At 38.7% G+C, this 25,917-nt stretch overlaps 3 protein-coding genes across 4 annotated transcripts; 2 read left to right on the forward strand and 1 right to left on the reverse strand.

Annotated features, from left to right (window-relative positions):
• The first annotated feature begins 430 nt into the window (after positions 1–430).
• On the forward strand, positions 431–5,688 carry LOC143470910 (SWI/SNF-related matrix-associated actin-dependent regulator of chromatin subfamily A containing DEAD/H box 1-like). Its single transcript, XM_076969202.1, has one exon. The coding sequence runs from the start codon at positions 1,557–1,559 to the stop codon at positions 4,341–4,343; it is 2,787 nt and encodes a 928-aa protein (XP_076825317.1). The 5' UTR covers positions 431–1,556; the 3' UTR covers positions 4,344–5,688.
• Positions 5,689–6,179: 491 nt separating this feature from the next.
• LOC143470911 (kelch domain-containing protein 4-like) lies at positions 6,180–8,951 on the forward strand. Its single transcript, XM_076969203.1, has one exon. The coding sequence runs from the start codon at positions 7,243–7,245 to the stop codon at positions 8,809–8,811; it is 1,569 nt and encodes a 522-aa protein (XP_076825318.1). The 5' UTR covers positions 6,180–7,242; the 3' UTR covers positions 8,812–8,951.
• A 9,424-nt stretch (positions 8,952–18,375) lies between these two features.
• On the reverse strand, positions 18,376–23,603 carry LOC143471056 (uncharacterized). 2 transcript variants are annotated; one of them, XM_076969393.1, is made up of 20 exons: positions 23,460–23,603; positions 23,182–23,295; positions 22,978–23,111; positions 22,756–22,895; positions 22,571–22,683; positions 22,244–22,502; positions 22,122–22,156; positions 21,888–22,002; positions 21,710–21,822; positions 21,441–21,636; positions 21,156–21,372; positions 20,847–21,096; positions 20,619–20,735; positions 20,231–20,551; positions 20,025–20,165; positions 19,723–19,924; positions 19,370–19,482; positions 19,003–19,082; positions 18,788–18,941; positions 18,376–18,720 (listed from the first exon to the last, which is right to left on the reverse strand). In XM_076969393.1, exons 1-20 carry the CDS (start codon positions 23,506–23,508, stop codon positions 18,632–18,634), a joined length of 2,952 nt encoding a protein of 983 aa, XP_076825508.1. In that variant the 5' UTR covers positions 23,509–23,603; the 3' UTR covers positions 18,376–18,631. The 2 variants fall into 2 exon arrangements, with proteins under 2 accessions (XP_076825508.1, XP_076825506.1); XM_076969391.1 differs by having other exon boundaries at positions 18,376–18,723.
• Between the last annotated feature and the right edge of the window lie 2,314 nt (positions 23,604–25,917).

A 25,917-nucleotide genomic window follows, 5' to 3' on the forward strand; every position in this document is an offset into this window, starting at 1 on the left:
ATGTAACAGATTATAATTTCTTTATAAGCTATGCAGATCTTTCGTTCACCGTATTGGCACAAAGCCATGCACTATCACCACCTCAACGCTTTACAGTTATGTGAAATGACAATTGGCACAATATATTGCCAAAACATGTAAGTTATTTTTTCTTAATGTACAGTATTTTTTAAATTTAAGCCAAAAGCTGTTGTAAACGTCATTTATTAGGCCTATGTAGTCCTAGCTGCATAAAGTTGAGTTGAACCTATTACGAAAGAACAGCCATTGTTTTTTGCTGCCAGCTTTTACCAAAAAAAATTGTGCATTCCAAGCTATTTCTCATTGTTTCTTGTTAACCTAACTTCCAGGTCCGGTCTAAATCTACCTTCAATGAAACCTTAAGTAAGTAAAATCAGCTTTTTGCATATCCATTCTTCAAATCACGTAACTTTAACAACAGGACAAAAAAATCCTATAAAGAAAATCTCGCAGTGCATACTGGTGTCTATGTATTGTTGTAACATAATAAATAAAAACAATAACAATGGTTTTTACCACTAACTGCACAAATTGTAGAAAAAAAAAAGTTTTTTGTTTTGCAATTAGCCAGTAATGCTTCGTACAAACATTTCGTTTGCAGGAATATTTTTTCGAAATTATACATTTGGTGCGACCACCGACGCACTGTCAAATTGCAAAAAAAAAACATACCGTATGTACAGGTGATGGGTGTGATTGCTACATCTTTGAGAAAGTAATCTACTGAAACGAACACACTAGTTTTGGTAGTTTTGCAGATGCTTGAATGATGAAATCGCGATCTCATTAGTGTACTATTTAAGCGTTTCTGGTTATTTAAAAAACATTATTGAAGTCTACCTACATGTGAAAACCAACATGTGTGATGTCATCGAGTATTAAGCAATACTCGATCGAGTCCAAGTATTGAAAACATGCCGATGTGGTGCATTGTGGTCCCAATGGGCAAGTTGCGATGACATGTTTTAACTTTTCAATGACTGAAAGATAGGTTTTCATTCAGAATATTTTTCGCTTACCCTGTTTCAGTTGCCATGTGTTTAATCACATTGTATCATCAATGTTCATAATCATGTTGACATTATGGCTACAAAAAATTCTAGTGATATCAAACTTTTTTCCAGTTGTTGGTGTAAAGTCAGAAAATTCTTAAATTATGTTATCAGCATTTGTTTCAAGCGCTGCATATTTAAACCTGATTTATGAAATAGACACTGTACCATACTTGCGGTAGCATGTTCATTGTTCACATGCTACATTGCTGTGTAGATAACGGCAAAGTTGATTTCTTTGGGTAGGCTTAGTTGATAGGTTGATTTCTTTGGGTAGTTGATTTCTTTGGGATGTTCTCAGCACTTGGATTTTTTTTATTATCTCACCAAACCCTTGATTCAAACCTGATCCTTTAGAATGTGTTTGTCATTCTTTTAGGTTTTTTGGATTCTATAGGTCATTAGAAACAACAGCTTAGAACTTAAGAACCACATTGGGGATAATCACAATTAATATTTGGTTACTATATTTCATCTTCCAAAATGAGCTCTGGCAAAAGAAAGCTTTCATCTTTTTCAAGCGATGATGAGTCTGATTACACTTGCCAAAAAAAACCAAAACTTACTGCAAATGGTTTTATAGCTGGAAGAGTTGTTGGCCATGGCTCTGATTCATACACCAATTTGTTTGATGAGTCAGACCCTGATGAAACACCAACTGCAAGTACCTCACCTGTAATAAAACAAACCAGGATGGCAAAACGGCGGTTTCGCTTCTTAAGTGATGACAGCACTGAAGAAGAGGAGAACGGTGAAATAAAAGTAATTGATTCTGCCAAAGCAAATAAGTCCAGTGGTGATGATACTGATGATTATAGCTGCATTCCCGACACCAATAACAAGGAGTCAAGCAGAGTTGAAAAAAAAAATTTGTCACAATTGAGCAATTCAAGTGAGGATACCGTTGATTATTCAACCAAAGACATTAACGTTAAGGCAGGAAATTATAATACCGTTGGTGGAAATGTAGCTCAGCTTAGCAGTTCCAGTGATGAAGAATGTGCAGAAGGAACTCAAACCGCTAATCAGATTTCAAATGTCATGGATTACCAGAAATCAAAAAAGTATATCATTCGTATTCCCAAGGCCAGGGCTGGTCCACGTAGTTCAGTGGATTTGTTTAAAAGCAGATCTTCTAGTGCAAACCATGGTTTGTACAATAAAACTACCAAGAAGCACAAAATGAAGAAAAAAAATATGTTTGGCGATTCTCCACTGGTTATAAAAGCTGACTACGATGACAATATTGAGGAAAATTATCAGGAAGATGAATTTGCTTCGGTGTCATCTGATGATGATGACGAAGAAAATGTTATTAACGAAGAAAAGAAAAAAAAGATTTTGACGTTATTTCAGAATGGTTCACAGGAAGAGCTTTCTCAACTCTCCAAGTGCAGCACAAAAAAAGCCTCTCTATTGATTAGCCTGCGCCCCTATCATTCATGGGAAAATTTGCTGCTTAAACTGGACGAAACAAAGTCATTAAGGCGTGATTTGATATGGTCGTGTTTGGACCTTCTTCGTGAAAGACATACCCTCTGTTCATTGATGGACAAATGCTCACAGATATCGAAAAAGTTACAAGCTGGATTCGACAGAATGAGAGATCAAAACAACCAGTCACCGAAAAAATCAAATCGTGACATTGTAGTACAGCAACAACCGCAAAATATTACTGCAAATTTTCAGCTGAAACCATATCAGTTGATTGGTTTGAACTGGATGGCATTGTTACATCGAAATAAGGTTAATGGAATACTGGCGGATGAAATGGGCCTGGGGAAAACCATACAGACGATTTCTTTTCTTGCCTATCTGGCCGACATGAATATCAGTGATGGCCCACATGTTATTGTTGTACCAAGCTCAACAATCGAAAATTGGGTTCGTGAATTTAACATATGGTGTCCTTCACAAAGTTTAGTCTTGTACAATGGTTCACAGGTGGAGCGTAAGGCAATTCGCCAGCAACTTCTTAGTGGTAAACTGCACTGCAATGTTGTTTTAACAACCTACAATATTGCTGTAAGTGCACCAGAAGATCGCATACTTTTCAAGAAATTCAGTGCATATTACGCAGTGTTTGATGAGGGACACATGTTGAAGAATATGTCTTCACAACGCTTTCAACATCTGATGAGAATAAATGCAGAGCACCGCCTTCTACTGACAGGGACTCCACTGCAGAATAACTTGCTTGAATTAATGTCACTTCTTCGTTTTGTGATGCCACATATGTTCAAAGAAACAACATCATCACTAGTCAGTATGTTTACTCATTCTAATAGTGAAAATTCAAGCAGTTTCGCAAAACAAAGGATTAATCATGCAAAGCAGATAATGCAGCCTTTCGTTCTTCGAAGACTGAAGAAAGATGTTCTGCATCAGTTGCCGAAGAAAACGGAGACTATCATGCATTGTAACTTGAGTCAGAACCAATCTCTTTTATATGATAAAGTTAAGGCCAAGTTTAAAAACCAACTTACCAAGCAGAATATGGCAAAAACTGAACTCAGAAATGTGTTTATTGAGTTGCGGAAAGTGGCAAACCATCCTCTTTTGCGTCGTGAGCACTACCCAGATAGTAAGTTAAGAAATATGGCAAGACTACTAAAGAATGATATACGGTACGAAGATTCCAATGAAGCATACATTTTCGAAGACATGCAAGTCATGAGTGATTTTGAGTTGCATAACCTTTGTCTCAGTAGTCGTGCTATATCTTCGTTTAAGCTGCCGGACAATGTGATTATGGACTCTGGAAAGTTTTTACAGCTTGATCAGTTTCTACCCAAGTACAAGAAAGAAGGTAAGCGTTTACTGATTTTCAGCCAGTTCACAATGTTGATGGACATTATCGCAGTCTACCTGAAACAACATGACCATAAGTTCCTCAGACTTGACGGACAAACTCCAGTGAGTGATAGGCTGAACTTGATTGACAATTTTAACAATGACCCTACTTGCTTTGTCTTTTTGCTGTCAACGAAAGCCGGTGGCCTCGGAATTAATTTAACATCAGCTAGTGTTGTTATCCTTCATGACATAGATTGTAATCCATACAATGATAAACAAGCAGAAGATCGTTGCCATAGAGTTGGACAAACAAAGCCAGTTGAAGTTGTGAAACTTATTGCAAAGGGAACCATTGAAGAAGACATGTTTAAGTGTGCACAGAATAAACTTCGCCTTGAGAAAGAAATGACTGAGTCAGGACCGAGTGACAATAACGTGGACGTGGCCGCACTTATTACAGAATGCATGAAGTAATAAATTTCATATAGCCATGTTCTGTAGGTTTTGTTGCGTATATGTATGTTGTTCCTGCATACTTGCAATAATCGTCTTGTTGTGCTGAAAAGTACTTGTAGAGTTGTGGTTAACAGCAGCTTGTGTTTAACTATATTAGTTAACTTGCTATTTTAAGCTTAGCCTCGAGTGAATAACACATGTTTATAGATATTTTTTTGGCAAATAAACTTCCAATACAGAAAATGTTGAAGCTAATGTGGCCAAATTAGACTATCTAAAACTGGAATCTAACTAAATCAGAAAATAAAATCTTAGGATTAACCAACACTGGAACAACAAAAAGAAACTTTAGAAACCAAATCATGTTTAGGTTGTGAAATTTAATGTTGTTATTTTCCCAACTGGGAAAATCTATTATGATTATTTTTCTGTAAATTCCATGTAATGTTTTTCCAGTTTGGTAATTTGGTTTAATATTCATTTTGATAATTCTATTTTGTCATTTTCCATTTTGGTAAGTTTCGTTTTTGGTTGTTTCAATTCTATTAAATTCCTGGGTGTGTTATTTTAAGGTCCCCGTTTTTAATGCACCCCTGCAAAGTATTGTTATACTGTATAGTGTACATACATGCTTTATTGCATATGCTCTGGCACTGCCATTTTTCTGGATTATTATTATTGTGAAGTAAACCTACTCAAGTTTTTGCCGCCTTTAGTGGCCTTGATATGCTGTGACTGGCAAGAATGTTTATGCTGAACTTTTCAAATAATTTTCAATTAATTGTAAAAGTAGGATGTTGTATGATACAACTATTATTTAATATGATTTAAGCAATAGGCATGTTAAAAATACTCTTAACATGTTCTTATTTTGCTGTAAAAGTTTATTGTACTTGCCAGGCTATATTTACTTACCGACAATGTATTTAACACTCGTATGTACATTTGTAAAATTTGTTTCTTGATGTGTTCATTACAGTTTGCATAACACATGTCGATGAAGGCTTTCACCGATTGTTTTCTTGTTAGTTACGTTTGAGTAAATTTTTCTTATTTATGTCTTTGTTTGTATGTATAAGTTTATTTCAAAAACGATTTGAGAACTTAATCATCATATTGAGCAAAGTTTACGTTATATGTAAAGTTTTTTTGCTTATTCTGTTTTCTTTATGTGTATATGTATTAGGCAATAAACTAGAATTTTTACTGGGGATTTGCTTTTGAATTTCTTTTTATAGAGTATGTAATACATCAATTTACTTCATCTAGGTAATATGGTAACATGATAAGTATCTCACTCGTTTTATTCATCATACCCATGTTTGCTTATCGCTTAAAATGTTTCTTTTTTTACTTTTACAGATACTGAGATGAGTTTATAAGTTTAAGTAAAGTTACTTGAAAACTCATGGCTGCAAACATATCAACATCAAAGCAAGCTCTATCTCAACAAAATCTACTAAAGTCATATAATAAAAGGCTTCAAGATGACATTCGAGCAATGATAGAAAATTTTTCAGAAATTATCAAATCAGTAAAAATTGATGACAATCAACAGGTGAACCGTATCACACAGAGTAATTATGACACATACCAAGTGCAAGTTAGAGCGGCGAACATAGTTCGAGCTGGGGAATCACTTCTTAAACTAATTTCTGACTTGAAAACATTTGTCATTCTCAATGACTTTCCGAGCATAAATCAACTTGTTGATGATGAAAACACCGCTCTACACAATTTATCGAGCAAATGGAAAGATGAATTGACAAGGCTGAAGGACCATTTTGCAATTGCATTACATGAACTTGAAAATGAACAATCTATGTCAATAAGGCCAAATGTTACATAATTGTTTTCTTTTACATAATGTTGTGTCAAATAGAAAGCTCATAGTTTTGAAACAAAAGTCGTGCAATTGACGACACATCAAAAGCCGATAAAAGGTGACCATTCAATATTGCTCAAGGAGCATTGTCAGAACGAATATGTAATAATTGCTGTGTTCTAACATACTTTATCTTTCATCTCAGCTCAATTCACACAGGACATTTTTATTATTATTAGGGCGATTATTTTTTGACTTGTCCAAAAAAGTCAAAAATTTGTCAAATTTATAGCGTTAGGTCAAAAATTGTCAAAATATTTTACAAAGTCAAAATTTTTACAAACTGCATTGTCATGGTGTCGTAGAGGTTTCACTGTCAGTGAACTTTTCATTTTACACATTGTATCCTACTTTATACTGTTGTAAATGGCCCATTGTCTACTTATTGTGAATCATAAACCATTGAGATAAATAATTAGGTTGATATGGTGTGATGCTCAACACACCTCAAAACGTGTAAAATATTTGGCAGGTCCTAAGTCATTTTGCGGCAGCTGTAGGTTAAGTGCAGCTCTTGCTTCGGTTTTGCTTTACATACTTCATGTATCTTTAGTTTAGTGTATTGAACAGTATTTGTTGTGTCTTAGCTGCAGTTTTTTGGCAGTGATTTGTAATTAATGAATTACAATTAGCTCATTTCCCTTTTCAGAATAGGCTAGGTCTGTGTTCAGATTTTTGTCCTTCTGTTAGACTACAATAAATTTTAAATTTTTGTACAATAATGCGCAATTAACTACTTGAGTTCTTCATACGTCAAAATTTGTCAAAAAAAAAGTTTTTTAATGTCAAAATTTTCAATTTTTAGGTCAAAATTTTTCGTTTTTTAGGTCAAAAAATAATCGGCCTACTTATTATATATACTGTACAGTATATATATGTATACTGTTAAGATAATTATGCAGTACGTGTTATTTAAGTAAGTAACATGCAATATTCACTGCCATTACTTTATAAATAATAATGACATGTTATAGTTTATTGTTTTTGATCGGAATGTAGGGAAAAATTGGTTGCTAACATTTCCAAAAAAATATGGGCAAGAAGGGAAAAAAAGAGAAGGGTCGTGGAGCGGAGAAAACTGCTCAAAAGATGGCGAAAAAGGATCAAAAGGGTGAGGGCATGGAAGACCTAGAAGCTTTGATTGCGGAATTTCGAGCGGCTGATGAAAAAAGGACAAAGTTTAATGAAGAAAAATGCAACCGCCCATCTCCTCGTTGTAACATGACTGTCACTGCTCATCCAGACAAAGATGAACTGATAGTTTTTGGTGGTGAGTACTTCAACGGTTCAAAAACGCACATCTACAATGATGTTTTTGTATATAACATCAAAAAGGATGAATGGAGCAAGTATTTTATCCCGAACCCTCCTCCGCCTAGATGTGCGCATCAGGCAGTCGCTGTGTCCAAAGATGGAGGACAACTTTGGATTTTTGGGGGCGAGTTTTCTTCACCTAACAATACACAGTTTTATCACTATAAAGATCTCTGGGTGCTACATCTAAAGGAACACAAATGGGAGCAAATTAAGGCACCCGGTGGACCATCGCAGCGTAGTGGACATAGAATGATTGCTCATAAAAAGTCGATATATTTGTTTGGTGGCTTTCATGAAAGCCATTCGAATTTTTCCTATTTTAATGACAGTTACCTATTTAGTTTGTCTAGTTACACCTGGACAAAACTATCTTTATCTGGTACCGGTCCATCACCAAGGTCAGCATGCCAGTTGGCGGTCACACCTAATGGTATATTGGTTGTTGGTGGCTATTCTAAAGTCCGAGTGAAAAGAGATGTTGAAAAAGGCACACCGCATATGGATATGTTCCTCATGTCTGAAGAAGCAGATTCAAAATGGAAATGGACAAAAATCAAAGATTCAGGCGCTAAACCATGGCCTAGATCAGGATTTTCATTTGCTCAAATGTCACCTACAAGAGCAGTGATGTTCGGAGGAGTCAGTGATGATGATGAGGAGGAAGATCTTTTGAGCTTCTTTTACAACTCCCTATCATGTTTAGATCTTATTTCTTATAGGTGGTTTCCGATGGACCTGAGAAAGTCGAAAGCACACAAAAAGAAAGTGGAGGAAATGAAAGACTGTGATGCTGGGGAAATACCGATGGAAACAGATGATTCTCAAGCTGAAGCAACTACATCTTCTATGTATGTTTTACCATGCGGGAGAATGAATGCTGTGGCAGCAGTCAAGCGAGGTACAATGTTTGTCTATGGTGGCATATTTGAAGAAGATGAAAAGCAGATTACTTTAAATGATTTGTGGAGCATTGACTTGAAGAAGATGGATGTCTGGAAGCAACTCATCGAAGCTGATGATACAAGCACTGATTGGTGTGAAGAAAATGTTTCCGGATCATCAAGTGATGAAGATGAAGGACACAGTAAAACATCACGGATGAGCCCACTTGATGATCATCCTCCTGTGGAAAGTGGTCAGTTGTTTGAAAATTACTGGCATGAAGCTAAGGAGCACTGGTTGGAAGTCGCCAGCAGTCAAGCTAAGGAGGAAGACAGGGCAGACGATATACGAAGTAACGCTCAGAAGCTTGCGAGTGCATACTTTGATAATACGTCAAAATAAAACAGAATCGGCATAATAAACTGACGCCAAGTTGAGTTGCACTGATACTACTTACTGGTAAAATAATTACTTACACATCTTTGTTTAATTTAGACCCTACTGCCATAACAAGCTTGTAATAAAATAGTGTAAAATTATAAGTACAGGTTCCAGTTTTCTTGTGTTTATCAGCTAGTCAAGTACTAAAATGATAATAGGTCTACTCAGCAATTTGGATCGAGGATCTTCTTTGGAATTGAACCCACGTAAAATTTACATGTCCGAACTCAATTGAGAGTTTCATCCAATATTAGTATAGTTATAAGATAAAATGTAACTAATGTCAAAACCCAATAAAAAGGGTCACTGTCAAAAGATGCGCAAGGCTGCAGTACAGTGGTACCAGTTTTATTCAGTTTTTATTATGCTGCAACCCAATGGATGTTGTGATGACGTAGTAAGCTATTGTGACGATTACGTCACGACTCACGAGTTGTTTTCGAGATGTTTGAAATTTAATTTGGAATCTTGCAATTCAGTTGTTTACCAGACTTGAGTTTTCCTTAATGACGTCAGATAAATTACCTCGATTGAACTGGTACAATGATTGGTAAACACATACGTTTGAAGTCAACAACACGATGAACAGAAGAAGGATTTATGCATCACAAAGAAGTTACGTCACCATATAAACGATGCATTCCATTCTCAAGAGAGACATAGAGGAGAAATGAAAAGTTAATTTTATACCGTAAAACAAATGTATTCAAAGCAAAACGTCATTACTACGATCGGGCGACTGGAAGTTATAAATAAAAAGTGTATTCTGTTTGCTGCTGTTGTGTTTATTTCCTTGCAGGCGATTAAATTCAATAAGTAAGTGTGCGCTAAATTGCATTTACATATTGATGTGTGGCGGCCTGGGTGGCTTTTGTAATACCATTACGTCATTCTTGGAAATGTGTTTTCCAGTTAACAATTGGAGTTTTTAAACTTTCAGTTCCGCCACATCATTCTTGGAAATGTGTTTTCCAGTTACTTATTTGAGTTAATGAACTAGCTTTCATAAACACTGCAATTACCGTTGGTATATTTGTAAACTTGCTACAAATAATTTCGTGTGAAAGCTCCTTATTTGTACGTTGCCAAGTCGCTTCCAAGAAACTGCAAACGCACTGTTTTTCTCGTTCACACGCTTTGAAATGTTCATGCTTTTTTTGTCATATATTTCCGGCACATCGCACAATGTTTTATAAGCTCGAACTTCTGTGCAAGATGGCGCAGACGTAAAGTTATAGACAGATGTAATACCGTACTACGGTAGTCGTGGTGATTGCAAATCAATAGACATCTTAATAGCAGTGGTTTTGCTATACTTCTGGTTATGCGTAATATTGAGAAAGTGTACAGCACCTACAATAAAAGCCTTTTCTGGTAAACTGTATTTGTTATAAAATAATAAGAAAGTTCGGCTGTCAATAAGGTTAGAGAATTCTAACCGCACGCAACAATAGAGTCAGATATTAATGTAGTAGGTTAACTAAAGTCAATAACGTAAGATAAGATCGATAAACTCTGCATCTGCATCTGTCGGCATCAACCTATGCATTCCAACATCCTAAAACGACACCAACCTCTACATTTCTGGTGACAACCCGATGTTCCGACATTTCTAGTGACGACCGACGTTCTGGTGACAACCCGACGTTCTAATAACCACCGACATTCTAGTGACCACCAACGTTCTTGTGTCAAAAACGACGCGTTCCAATCCTCACAGCCGTTCTTCACTGGTAAGTGGATTTTTCACTTTTTTATACAACTAGTTGCAACCATAGCTTGTAATGCATGCTCATCGACTTGTACCTTATTAACTTAGCTTAGGCTATTCTTATTGTGCTGCATTGTGCTGCAGTTTGAAATAAAAGTTTTCTTGTTGTAAAATATTTTTTGGTTCAATTGTGAACAATTTTTGCGGTGCGCCGCCTAAAACATTTTTTATCGGTTTTGATAAATGTCACAACCCACGCCGACACAACGAAAAGTTACTTCGGTGACTGACAAAGCTAAGACAGAATACCACATGAGCACACGATCAACCGACCGTTCCAACGAGTCAAGCAATAATACAACTATGTCGAACGAAAACGGGGAGGAATCTGCAAATTCTCCCGATAATGACACCGCTGGACCGTCTGGTCTGGGTGCTAATAACCAATTACGGACAAATACGCAACCACAGAATAATACTTTGCGAAACGATTTGTTTTCACACGTTAAACTTCCTACCTTTTGGAAATTCAATCCCGAAGCGTGGATTTCTCACCTTGAACATAAATTTTCTCTTTATCAAATCACTTCTCAAACTAATCGTTACTTGTTAGCGGTAGAGGCAATTCCTGCGAAAGACCTCGCGCTGCTTCGATTACCTTCTGCGTCGACACAGAACTGCTACGACATATTGATCAATGAAATCTTGAGAAACTTTGATAAACGTGAGGACCATTTAGATTTTTTGTTGGCGGACCTGACGCTGCACGATCAGTCCCCCAAACATTTAATGCGCGAATTAATGAGTGCAGTAGGTCAAGAGAATCTTACTCCGCCAGTCGTCAAACTAATTCGTGCAAAGTTTCTTAAAGCGTTACCACCAGACGTCGCAATTGCGTTAGCCAGCGTGGAAAACCACGATCTCCAGAACCTTGCAAGCAAAGCCCACGAAATCTTGCTGCTTAAAAAACCAAAAACTGCTTCGCACAACCTTTCTCTTGCTATCACTGATACGGATGACATTGATTACCCAATGCAACCACAAATACAGCAAATTCAATTGTCTAAACCACCGCGCTATACACAATCTAACGCTAACAATGAATCTAAGAGTTCCGGACAAAGAAATACGAATTTCACAAATCAAAATTCACCAAACCAACGCAATTCATTTAACTCAACATGGCAACAACGATCACCACGCACAAACAATGGACAGTTTCACAAATCATACAGCAACAACGGTTTTAATCGAGATAATCGCCGACAAAATGGTTCCTTTTTTCCTAATAAACGCAAATATAATTTTTCACATTCATCCCCCACATTTCAGAAACCAGACTACCAACGTAGCAGTTACCCTTGCGCGTCTGATGCTTCTAATGGCTTATGTTATTACCACGCCCGCTTCGGTAGGGATGCGCGCCGCTGTCACCCAACTTGTAGCATGTGGGAAAACCAATCCCGCCCAACAAAAAACATGTGGCGATCGACGCAACATTAACCCCGTCAGTCCCGTCGATCGCATCAACAATAAAAAGAGGCTGCCCCTTGCTAACTGTATATGATCACGCCAATAGTATTCACTTTTATGTAGATAGCGCGGCAGCAACTTCTCTTTTGTCCGCTAGTTTAGCTGACGTATCAAACCGCAAACCGCAAACTCCGCTTTTCGCTGCTAACAGTACGCCAATTACTACGTATGGCACTACACAACTTAATGTTTCTCTTCACCCTCGTTTTTCTTATCCCTTTGAATTTGTGCTTGCGGACACACCTTTTTGTATATTGGGGCTGGATTTCCTCACTGAATACAACTTTGTCTTGGACCTTAAAGCCAAACTTCTGATAGATGTACCGAACCGACAGCAAGATACGTTAGAGCCTGTTGAAAGTGATCCTGTTCGCATATCCATTCTCAGCCAAATAGATCCTGTTGCAGACCTTTTACATCAATTTCCGGACTTGCAAAAACCCATGTCAGCTGTTAAACCGGTGAAGCATTCCATTGTTCACCACATCCATACCACAGGTTCGCCAGTACGTGCGCGTCCACGTCGATATAGCCCAGAAACAATGCAGATCTTGAAGAAAGAAATTGACAGCTTGCTGGAACGAGAAATTATCCGCTACAGTGATTCTCCTTATGGAAGTCCGGCTTTGCTCGTTCCGAAAGGCTCTTCTGGCAATAAATATCGTCTTGTCGTTGATTATAAATTAGTCAATAAACAAACAACCGACAGCTGTTATCCCCTTCCGTTCTTACATAGTTTTTCCGATGTTTTGTATGGTAAAACTGTCTTCTCTAAATGTGATCTCCAACACGCATTTCATCAAATAAAAGTGGCTCCAGAAGATGTCCATAAAACGGCGTTTGTTTGCCCTCTTGGACAATTTGAATATACAAGACTTCCGTTCGGTTTGTCCGGCGCCCCACGGACGTTTTCCAGACTCATAGGAGAAGTAGTACGTCCCCTTCAGCACCTTGGAATCTTTGCTTACCTCGATGATATCATCATTGGAAGTAGTAACCTGTCAGAACATCTTGAACATCTTAAGCTGCTTTTTCAACGTCTTGAGGAATTTGGCTTAACGCTGAATTTAGACAAAAGTGAATTCAACCGCAAGTCTCTTGACTACCTTGGCCATCACATAAATTCTGAAGGTATACGACCTACTCAAGAAAAAGTGCAGGCCATTCTTGATTACCCACAGCCACAAACCTGCAAACAGCTGAAACGTTACTTGGGAATTTATTGCTATTATTTTCGTTTCCTGAAGCATTGTTCCACAACCTTACAACCGCTTTACAAGCTGGTTCCGAACAGTCGCAGCAAGCGCGCGGCTCCTTTAATATGGAATGTCGAAGCCGAACGCGCCTTCGCTAACAGCAAACAAGCTATTGCAAATGCTAGCACTTTAGCGTTTCCGAAACTCCATGCTCCAACTTATCTAACAGTTGACGCTTCATTGACCGGTATTGGAGCGACATTAGAGCAATTGCAAGGAAATCAACTTGTTCCTTTGGCCTTCTTTTCAAGACAGCTAAACGCAAGTCAACGTAAATACAGTTGCTTTGACCGAGAGCTGTTGGCCGCTTACAAGTCAATACGTCATTTCCGCTACTTCTTGACAGGCCGACAATTCACTTTGCGTACAGACCATCTCCCTTTGGTTTCAAGTCTCGGTAAGCTCTCCGAACATTACTCTCCAAGACAGTTCCGGCAATTGTTGTTTGTTTCAGAATACACAACAACCATTGAGCACATCAAAGGCTCTGCCAATGTTGTGGCGGACCTCTTGTCAAGGTCTCAACCTTCGGCACCCAACATTAATACTCTCTCCGATCTTCCGCCTCCGTTAGAGTATGAGAAAATAGCACAAGCTCAAACCAATGATCCTGCTATTAAAAGACTACGCACCGCAACAACATCACTCAAACTTCAAGACTGCAAGCTGCCCAATAATAACTTTACCATTCTTTGTGACGTGTCCACTGACACAGAGCGTGTTCTGGTTCCTTCCTCCTTCCAACGTCAAGTCTTTCTGCACTTACATAATTTATCGCATCCTGGGAAAAAAGCCACAATTAAACTAATCAAGGAAAGATTTATATGGATAGGGATGTGTAAACAAATCGCTACCTGGGTTCAACAATGCCCAAGCTGCCAGGAAGGAAAAATTTTCCGTCACACAAAAACCGCACCGGGGACATTTAAAATTCCCTACGGACGATTTTCTGATGTTGCAATTGACTTGATTGGACCACTTCCAACCTCACGCGGTTACAAATACATCCTTACGTGTATAGACCGATATACGCGTTTCGTTCAAGCCATACCACTTCCTGATGCCACCACGGAAACCGTTGCTGCTTACTTTGTTAATCATTGGTGTTCCTTGGTCGGTGTTCCAATCATCCTCACAAGTGATCGTGGACCATGTTTCATAAGTTCCGCTTGGGCGGAAATTATGCGCTTGCTTGGTATTCAACATAAACTGACAACCGCTTACCACCCCATGTCCAATGGAATTACGGAACGTGCAAATGCAGAGATCAAGCGCGCCATCAAGTGTTCAGACGAACCTGAGCGTTGGTTTCACAAATTGGGTTTTATTGTCTTGGCTCTGCGTAATCGCTATCTTCAGGATTTGAAATGTACACCTGCTGAATTAGCTTTTGGACACACCTTACGGCTCCCAGGTGGTTTCTTTTCAGACTCCAAACTTGCCTCTGCAGTTCCTACATCCAGCTACCTCGGTGCCTACCGAGACTTCATCAACGACCTTCAGTTTACTCCAACGACGGCTCATACAAAATTCATGCAGTCCTACGTGCATCCGGATTTGAAACATTGTGACCGCGTTTATGTTAGATGCGATCATGTCAAACGTGCGTTAGAACGCCCTTATGTTGGTCCTTTTCCAGTATTGGACAGATACGAAAAATATTTTGTAATATCCCGCCATGGCAAACCGGATCGCGTCTCACTTGACCGTCTCAAACCTAGCTATACAATTGATATTGATGCTCCCTCACCATCATCCTCCTCGCATCAACAAAATTTTTCTTTGCAGACTCGACATCCTGCTCCTCAGTCAGGTTCCGCTACTTCAGCGAAACAGCAAACGACACCACCTACTGTCACTGATCCTGATTCTATAAAACCGCCTGAAGTTGTAAAGACTTCTCGGACCGGTCGCAAAATCATTCTACCGAAACGTTTCTCTGACTGAAAACACAACATGTTCGTTTGTCTGCTGCTTACGTGTTTCTTTTTGTTCACATTCGACGCTCAGACGAATCTTCATCCGGACACACAGAAATTTCTGTTATGTCAGCGTTCGCATTCTCTTGGGTTATATACCTTTGATGACGACATACATTGTCAAACGCAGACACCCTTCTACATACATAACTGCTCTGCTACCGTGTTTGCTCCAGATCTGCATCTCCAGAAGATTCCTGCAACAGTTTGCACTTCACAGATTACTTCCTGGAGCACTACTTACTTCTTTTTTGGGAGTTATCAAAAATCGGCCAACACCTTTGACGCACACCCACCGTACAACCCAGAATGTTCGTCGTGGAATGAAACCAAAGTTTCATCACATGGCCCACTGATCCTGTCTAATCCTGCGGCGTACTCAACACGCAATGCAGTCCATTATAAGTTTGTCTGGCCGACTTCAGCTTCTGGAACAGTAACCAACGACTTCTTGTTTCACACAACAATTTACTACGATTACGTCACGGACACAATGACGTCGTCTCTTGGATCTCTTGCATCGTGCTCAATCGAGCGTGGATACTGCTTAACGGGCAATCGTATGTTTATATGGCGAGTACCTTCGCATATAAACTGCCCACCAACCAAGCCTCTTGGGACCAGTTCAAACTATATTTGCATACCCTGTTGCTCTCGGAGGTACCCTCTGTTATGTAGTTATTTTACCATCTGTAAGAGTTCATTCATTTGTATATAACTTCGTTTTGTTGTTTGTGCTTGCTCGCCATTGCCATCTTCAGTATGTTACATTTTACTTGTTATCTTTTTCCTTCCGTAGCGGGGGAGGAATGTGGCGGCCTGGGTGGCTTTTGTAATACCATTACGTCATTCTTGGAAATGTGTTTTCCAGTTAACAATTGGAGTTTTTAAACTTTCAGTTCCGCCACATCATTCTTGGAAATGTGTTTTCCAGTTACTTATTTGAGTTAATGAACTAGCTTTCATAAACACTGCAATTACCGTTGGTATATTTGTAAACTTGCTACAAATAATTTCGTGTGAAAGCTCCTTATTTGTACGTTGCCAAGTCGCTTCCAAGAAACTGCAAACGCACTGTTTTTCTCGTTCACACGCTTTGAAATGTTCATGCTTTTTTTGTCATATATTTCCGGCACATCGCACAATGTTTTATAAGCTCGAACTTCTGTGCAAGATGGCGCAGACGTAAAGTTATAGACAGATGTAATACCGTACTACGGTAGTCGTGGTGATTGCAAATCAATAGACATCTTAATAGCAGTGGTTTTGCTATACTTCTGGTTATGCGTAATATTGAGAAAGTGTACAGCACCTACAATAAAAGCCTTTTCTGGTAAACTGTATTTGTTATAAAATAATAAGAAAGTTCGGCTGTCAATAAGGTTAGAGAATTCTAACCGCACGCAACAATAGAGTCAGATATTAATGTAGTAGGTTAACTAAAGTCAATAACGTAAGATAAGATCGATAAACTCTGCATCTGCATCTGTCGGCATCAACCTATGCATTCCAACATCCTAAAACGACACCAACCTCTACAGATGTAAGCGGAACCACCAAACTTCACGGTTAGAAGAGAAAGAGACTCATCAGTCGACAAAAAGGATAGCTAAATCCACGACAGCTATCTATTGTGACGTTTAATGGACTTTGCTTAAGTCGTAACGAGTCACAGTGACGTCATAATTACGTCAAATACGACTAGGCAACTAAATCAAAGCGTCATACTATTCTACCTAGTGGTTATCACAATTTAAACACAACAACTTTATTAATTGTAGCAGTGAACCACGGAACGAAAACTTATGCAGTGAATTCTGCCTATGACTGTTATATAATGTGGCCGAGCTCAGAACATACCTATTCTAAGCGCAGGGCCGGTTACAATTCATTTTTAGGCCCAAGTAGTTACTTTAAGCGATAACAAAGATAGTGTTTAAAATAAAACACTAATTCAATAATTGTTTACTTGCAAAAGTTTTTAATAAAGTTGCCCCAATTGCATAAGTAACTTAGATGAAAAATTTGATCACGGGAAATGAAAAATACGTCGGCTCAATTGCCAAGTGGTTCGAGCACTGTCCTAGCAACGATTACAGTTTGTGAACCCTGTTCGATACCCAGGCTTAACTTTGTTGTTTATTTTATTATAAAGTGAATTTACAAAAAATGCAATTTATTGAAGATTCCCGAATGGGACTTCCCGAGATTTTATGTCATTTTATTATGCCTTAACCTATTATTTCATGAAATCCTTATTAAATCACATATCTTTACCTCTCGCAATAAAAAGTTAAACTACAATTTAGGCAAACTTAAACTTGTGACCTGAAAGTTTTTAACGCGCCATTTGCTAGGGTAATCCCCGCACTGATAAGAATAACCGGCCATGCTGGCCTTTGGTCTGACACTTTTTTTACCATTACGTGAATGTTCAACAAAATCATAGAAATCGCAAAACTGTGAGGTGGTTCTTCATCAACATAATGTAGGCTATGTTATATACTCGCTGTACAAACAGATTATCGAGTGTGATACACGTGACATTCTGCACTTCTGCGCTCGACACATGCATTTCATAATGGCTACAACTTGTGTAGACTCTCACTACCAGTAACTGTAATTATCGATAGCAAATGATGGCACAGCCACAGAGTATGGTTTGCTGCATTATAATGACTTGAAACGTAGCTTGAATTCGAAAGAATACTTAAAAATGGTGGCTCTTGTTCGAGACATCCCGAGAGTTTACTTGCACGTGGCAACAGCCACCTTGGCCGTGATCCTAAGTTTGTTTACAGTTCTATTTATACGAGAACTTTCATAACAAAGCCGCCTGCTTTCGTTCTGTGGTACTGTATGGTGAGCAGTACTTAGGGGCACCGGAAGTGACGCATTACAATTCGGTCGAGGAACACTTTTCTCCGTAAATTCTTCCAAAACATAATAGCACTACATTGCCCAACTCAAAACAGTTCTTTTGACGCGTAGCATTACCCATATAGTCAGTTACATGGCCTGCTCTGTAAATCACCAGTACAAAACGTTGAGAGAAAAGCAAATGTATTTATAAATTGCGAGTTCAACGACACCGCAGAACACAACCATTACTTCTTTGTAGCGAAGCTACTGAGCTTGTAAAAGTGAGTAAGCAAAGAAATATCTTTTAAACGTATGCATTTAGCTTTTTAAATGCTATTAATGGACACCAATGAAATAGACAATGTTACAACAAAAAACTTTACAAAATATCTCTGTTGCGAATTTCATCTCAAGAAGTTTCCTAAGCCGCCGAGGTCTCCTTAACATGGAGGAAGCATGTGTTCTTGACTTTCGGTCTTACGCATGTGGAAGATTGTAGACAGAGATTTACGCACGCTACGCTGCGGTCCTGCTGAAAAGCACGGGGCAAAGTGAGCATTTTTTGCTGTAAAGACTGGGAAATTTAAAGTATTTACCTGGAAGTATGTCCATTTCAGGCTCTGCAGCGATTCTATCGCCATCTATATTGACTGTGTCGGCAGTCTCCTTCAAAAATTGGTAGTTGTATGTGCCAGCTGGTGAATCTTCAGAAGACGATAAAGAGCTGGTTGATCTTTCCAATCCGCTGTCCTGAATATGAAGTGAAGTCATAAATCGAAGTTATCGCAAAAACAGAAGTCAGTCTGCTTACCATGTCGTCTGGTAGGGGCAATCGAATTCGTGTCTTTCTGGGCGATGAGTAATTAGGATTTGTAATGCAGCTGTTTTTATCTGGAAGCAACATAGGTTGTCTTGTGATGAAGCTAAGGTGCATAATGTCACCGTATGGTTATTTGTCATGTGGAGATTGATTAACGTGTTTAAACTGAAAGGTTTTTTTTGTATCGCTAACAAATCATCGTGTGGTTGGCGTTTATGTTGCCATGCCAGAAATGTGTAAAATACGCCCGGAGGCTCGTCGGTCGTCTGGCCTCTGTTATTGCGATTTGTTGGTGTTAATTGAGGTTGTGAATGGGAATGACTGATTTGAATGTTAGAGAAAGTCTAGAACTGCTTACCTATGTCTGAGAGCTCTTCCAAAGATGTGTCACATATGTGGTCACTTCGTCGGTTCCATTCCTTTTTAGGAGTGTACAATGGACCTCGCCGGGGTCCGTGACGCTTTCGCGAACTGGTTTAAGAACAGAAAAAACATTAGGGGGGTAATACAATCTAACCACGTCTATAAGACGAAGATTGATAACTTCGCATTGTCGTATTTCAAACAATGTAGCTGGCTGAATTTCGGTGACTCATCGTTGACAATGCGAGCAGTTCTCAAAAACTCTCGACGATAAAGTGATAAGGAATGATTGTTACGCGCAATTTGGAAAATAGTGTGACTGTACGTCGTAATGGTAGAAGTTGTTACCTTGAATATCTCCAAACTATAACCGAGCAAAATGCAAGAGCCACCAATGCGAAAAGTAGTCCGACAATTAAGCCCACGTTAGTATTGGACGATAGAGATTTTCCCAATGGCATGTCCGTTGTAGTATTAGCTGCGACTGCGGTTGTAGGGTTAAGACATGAAAAGGAGAGGCTTCCATCCGAACATAAACACATTGCCGTGTCTGAAATGGTAACTGAGCATATAATCTCAATACATTTTAACAGGATTAAGGTATAATGTAAACTCGGGTAAAACTGTACTTCGCAACACTGATCACATACCATAAGGGGTGGCAAACGAACATTTTCCACCAGGACCGCACTGCAATTCTCTGCAAGTCAGTGAAACGCAAGAAGGTGCTTTCACATCCCAACGTCCGGTCGAGGTGCAAGTCTGATTTACCCTTTCCACAAACGCAAGACCTGGTAGGAGTACCAAAATATTAATTAAGTTTCATGTGAGATTGGAATGGACCATTGAAAATTACCTTTCATATGCCATCCTGGCAAGCAGTAATATTCTATTCGAAAATCCACCGGAAATGTCTTTGCATTTAAGTTAAGTGGAATGGTGAAGGTGTTATTGTTCAAAACAGGTTTTGGACATGTTGTGGAGTGTACGGGGACTGAAGTGGATATAATTTTAGGGTGCGAAACGTTGACGGTCGACGGCTTTGCTTCGGTGGTAGATGCATTTGTTACAAATGTGACAACCGGGGAGGCTGTTGATTGAACAGTGGGTGTTGTGACGTCAGTAGCGCTTGCTGCCAGCTTTATTGTTGACAATTGTGGACTTGTAGTTTCGGCTTCTGCGAAATTGCAATATCTATGAAGTCAGCGATTGCTTGTGATTAGAGTATATACTTGCAAACGTACCGATGCAGTTTTTGTTATCGTCAGCAAGATACATGGTCGTAGGACAAAGACAACGAAAACCCATGGCACGAATAACGCACATGTGACTACAACTTGATCGAACACAGTCGTCAACATCTGAAAAACAATTTGTCCGATTTGCTCACTTCCAAAAGAATGCAGATCGACTCAGATGTCCTGCCATAATATTAACCTCGAAATAACAGCTATACAGTGTAAGGTATGTACCGGTACTGAGTGTCTGCTGTAAAATAGGATGGTTAAGACAGATTGCCAGTAAGTGCGAGGCCAGGGAAGCTTTAAGTAGGGGAAAAGGATTCAAATAGTCGGTACGCAATCCTACAGGTTTCCCCGACAAACTGTCCACACTCCATATCTCCCGTGAACCATTGTCGCTGAAGTAAAGATGATTGTGGAAAGCAGCCACAGAAAATGGGGAATCCAGGAAAATGTCAGCGGAATTCTTGGACACGAGTGTCTAAAAAGTTACTTGGCTGTTTAACCACGGAAAACCAATTAAAAGTAATGGCGTTTTACCTTTCTGTGCACACCGTTTAAAGTCATCATTTCGATTCTGGCTGTTTCGGCGCTGGACTCGGTCCAATAAATAACGTCAGTGACTTGATCAACTGTGACGCAATGTATCCGACGCTCTTTTGCTACGGTCAGAAAACTAAGTTCGGTACCGTCCATATTTGCTCGGACTAGAGAAGACGAAATGCTTTCGTTGCCATAGTCAACTAACACCAGCAACCTGTCGAGTGCAATAATAATAGAGTTGGACCATTCCGTGCAACCGCCCAAGTAGGAGACTGAGCTCACCCCTTTCTTGGATGAAGAGCCAAGGACACTGGTCGTAGTAGATTCATTCCCAAATTGTACATGTGTGGTTCATTTGGAGTTGACACTTGTCTGGACAAACTCACAACGCCAACGTCACCTCCATTTGCATTTGATGTGTGAGCTACATACAAGTTTTTACCGATCCAATCAAATCCGATGCCGGCGGCGTTTTCCGCTGCAATATAATGAATTAATCGAATAAGGTTGCCGGAAATAAGGACACTCTTGTGAAGTCGTGTTTGCTTTACCAGAAACGATGGTGTTGTGAGATCCATCTTGACCGATGCTTTTAACTTTTCCGTCTTCAAGGTGAGACCATATGATTGATCCGTCTCCGCTGTTGACTGTTATCCCAAGGATCCTAAACACAAAAGGTGTGATGAGATTTGTATTGGAGTAACTATGAGGGCTACATGTGTAACTTACTCCACGTTGGTGTTCCTATTGACATAAAAATCATTTTCCACAAAGGCATTAGCGGCCAATGACAAGGACCTGATATGGTTGTCATCAGCAACAAGCAACGCAGCAATGGACAAACCTAAAATATTAATTGAATACCATAGGGCAACTGTTAGCCAACTCATTTGTCGTGACGTGTTTAATACGGATATGTGTAATATAAAATGTTAAGCTCAAATGCACATTAACGCAACGAACCTTGAATTCTGCAGCGAAAGCCGTCGAGTTCTAATCTATAAATCAAAAGAAAGGTTGGCGAGAAGTACTTGCAATACTAGCGCCGATACATGTTCTTTTACTGGCAATAGTGTACGACTTACTCGTAGCCAGAATAGCAGTAACACTTTGGTCCCTGTGGTGTTGGACGGCAGCCGTGATCACAAAGCAGACTAGAATGAGAAGAACTAGATTTCCAGAATTCTTTTCGTAAGCGGCAGGTATTCTGATGGCAATGCGCACCCTCGTCTTCACCGTTGGTGCAGTCTCCCTTACCGTCACAAGATCGCAAAACAGACAAACAAACCCCATCTCCACAAGAGAACTCCGCAATGTCGCAACTGGCATCTTGAATGGGTTGTTCTAAATGACACAAAGAGTCGATGATACGAGTTTCGATAAATATGCGAAACGTTCTATCACTGCCTAACCTTGTACGTCATTTCCTACGGCACTGCAGTTCCTTTCGTCTTCGCCATCGGCGCATTCTATTTCGCCATCACACAACCATTCTTGGTTAATACAAAGGCCGGTATTGTTGCACCTGATAATACATATGAAATTAATCTCAAAATCGCCATCTCTTCCAAGCCTTGTTTTTATTTCTTCCGTTTACTTCACATTCCCAGGCTTGCACTCAGTGGAACAGGATGCTTCATCCGACTTATCACTGCAATCTTTATCTCCATCGCAAACCCATTCCTTGGGAAGGCAGTAATCGTCGCAGAAGTGATAGAGCGTAGTATCACACTCTTCCTGAAATGGATTCAATATGTCAAATGCGTTATTTAGGAACACGCTTTTAGTTGGTTGCTTTATAAATGTGATTTGTCCATACCAACGTTATAGCGCAGCCACTCTCATCTGAGCTATCATTGGGTCCGCAGTCGATTTCACCGTTACAGATCAAACCTTGAGGTATGCATCTTCCAGAATCGCAAGTGAAATGGTCCGGCATACAATTACGGTCCTCTGCAACAAAACAAGTCAAATGTCATTTTTCCACACCAAAACTGTTAATTTCGACTTTAAGTAAACTAACTGCAATTATCAGGCATTTCGTCTGAACCATCAAGGCAATCTGTTTGTCCATCACACTTCCAATCCAGATCTATTGTGTTCATACCATCTTCACAATCCCACGTTTCACAAAATCCTGCACAAAAGGTTATATCGTTGTTAATAAAAGCAGTTACGTTCCGAGAAATTTTGGCAGAGTAAAACGTGGTTTAGCAATTGCCAGATAATATTGACTTCAAAATCTTTCGAAAAAAGAAAAGTTTTATAACTGGGAAATTGAACTGTGCACAATAGACTTACCGTGCCCAGCTCCCAAAATGACTACCATAAAAAATACTGCCCACTTCATTTCTTTCGAAGTAAGTACGACCTCGGGCAAAGAAATCCAGAGACGAAAATCGTAAACGAACTAAACTAAACAAAACTTACAAGCAAGTGAGAACCCTGTCGAGAAAATAAAGCTTTTATAAACCTATTAGGCAAGAACACAAGAATTGACAAATCACTGTACCCGTTAAAAACAGTTACATTCCACTGCATTTAAACTGCGTTCAAAATAAAAAAAACAACAAAAATTCGTTTTTCGCGGAATGACTTTGCTTGTTTTGGTTACACCATGTAAGCTCTGTGTGTTTAGACTTATGGTTAAGCGAACCCCGGATTTATAACAATACATATTCTCATCAAATCTTGAGTTACAGCAGTGTAAAAGGGATGATAATTTCAAAAAACATTTAATCGGATTTAGGGTTTTCGAACGCACCTGTAAATCTTCTGTAATTTGTACGACGTTACACGCAATTTATAGAACTGCCTTGGGGGTTCTTTTAGCGTCTTCTAGACGAACAAACGGTACATCACAGGTTACTGTTTTACTTTTTCAAAATTTGTAAGTAACTACAAATTATTAAAGCAATTATCCATATATTGATAGTATTTATTAATAACTTACATATACGTTTTTAAAGTGTTACTTCTTCTGGTGCTATATTGTTTCCAGCCAAAAATACTTTTTGACCTACTCGAAATTATAAATCAGTTTGAAATCCTCATTTTGAAAACTTTTAAATCGATCAATGTTCCAAATCAAAGCTAGAAGCCCTTACGACTATAGTTTCTCGTTTTTCTCGCAATTCCGTCGACGATCAATCATACTACGCTTGTCGTTGACAACAGGAGTTCCTAAATGGAAAACTAGTTATATCCTGATCACGACATAAACGAAAACACCGCACAGTAAAGGCCATAAACGATACATCAGATCAACTTTCTTCAGCATAAGGGAGTGATATACGGGTGGTTTTAGCTTTCACTGGTGCTAATAACTTTGCCGACAATAAACATCACAAACTCTGGCGAGAATCTTTGGAGCCATCACGTTTTGTCTGATTACTTCAAATAGGTGTAGCAAATTTTATAGTAAACATTTATGCGTGGTGCGATATTATTGGCGATCTGAGACTAGTTTAAGATCGCATTTCGAATTCTTCATCTATCAGTAAATCACTAAAATCATCGAGACGAAACATATTCAAAATATGCGAGTAAAGCATGTGTTGCAACCATAGGAATATTTTTCTTACGATTTGACTCAAATATTTTAAGTAGATTAATGTTATTCCTGCTCTATTTGGATATTTCTGCATTGACTAAAAACTTTTTGCAACCTTGGTTTTTATGAAGTGTATGCCCATTTCAACTTATTACTAAACTTTAAAACTACGTCACCCTGACTATTGAATAATCTGTACAAAACTGAACGAGCAAAAATGTTTACCAACTATATTGCTTTAATATTCTATTTTCAACATGTTTCATACATGTTGAGTTGCTCAACACTTATGAAGTAAGTCTCACACCAAAACAACAGAAACCTTCTCCCTGAGTCACACTCTTTGACAAATGACAATTTTGGTCACGACGCAACGTTTAAGTTGTTATACTTTCATGATTCTCTTGGTCCCCTTATCAGATCCGTTTTCGAAGGTAAAATGCTTTTTTCGGTTCGTTTCTTTAGTAACACGTATTTTTAGGGCCATAGTATTGAACGTATAGGCTATGTCATCAACGCTACAAAGGTAATAACATATAAGCGAATTTTAAATTTTTTGGCGACTATATTGTAAAAATTGCTTTTGTACAAATCTAACTTTCTTGAAAATGAAACAATACTTCGTAGTTTTAAAACTAGCGTAAAACTGGTTTTCATTTCAACAAGTAGTTTTTCCAGACAGAAGGCCTGCACACAATTTTGTATGAAATTGCTTCGATCGCGAAGCAAAAATTCAAATTTCATATTCTTATTGAAACATCATAGCAACATGTTTCCAATCAACCACAATGGGAATTTACAATAGTTGGATGAATTTTTACGAACTTTTGACATTCACAAAATACAAATGAAATACAAGTTGTTAAAAGTACGAAAACAGAATGTTGTAGGTCACTGCCAAACACGAAAGGTTATAAAAATAAGTTATAAATTCTCGGCTATATTCTTTGAAAACAATAATTTACGCCATTTTAACACATTAATAGAAGTTACCTGTAAGATGACATTTCGCTTTAAAATCTATCAAAAGCTCTAGAAAACTAATATCCAATATCTAATTAGGTCTGCCTAGAACCGACGAACACTTGAAATTTACCGTACATGGCTCATCAACAACGAAAGTAAACGAACATCGATCAGCAATATTAACGTAAATTACTTGACATTCGACACTCAATAATACACAACTGGCGAAAAAGGAACAAA

Source organism: Clavelina lepadiformis, chromosome 9 (assembly GCF_947623445.1).
Source record: "Clavelina lepadiformis chromosome 9, kaClaLepa1.1, whole genome shotgun sequence".
In the NCBI taxonomy this organism is placed as follows: Eukaryota; Metazoa; Chordata; class Ascidiacea; order Aplousobranchia; family Clavelinidae; genus Clavelina; species Clavelina lepadiformis.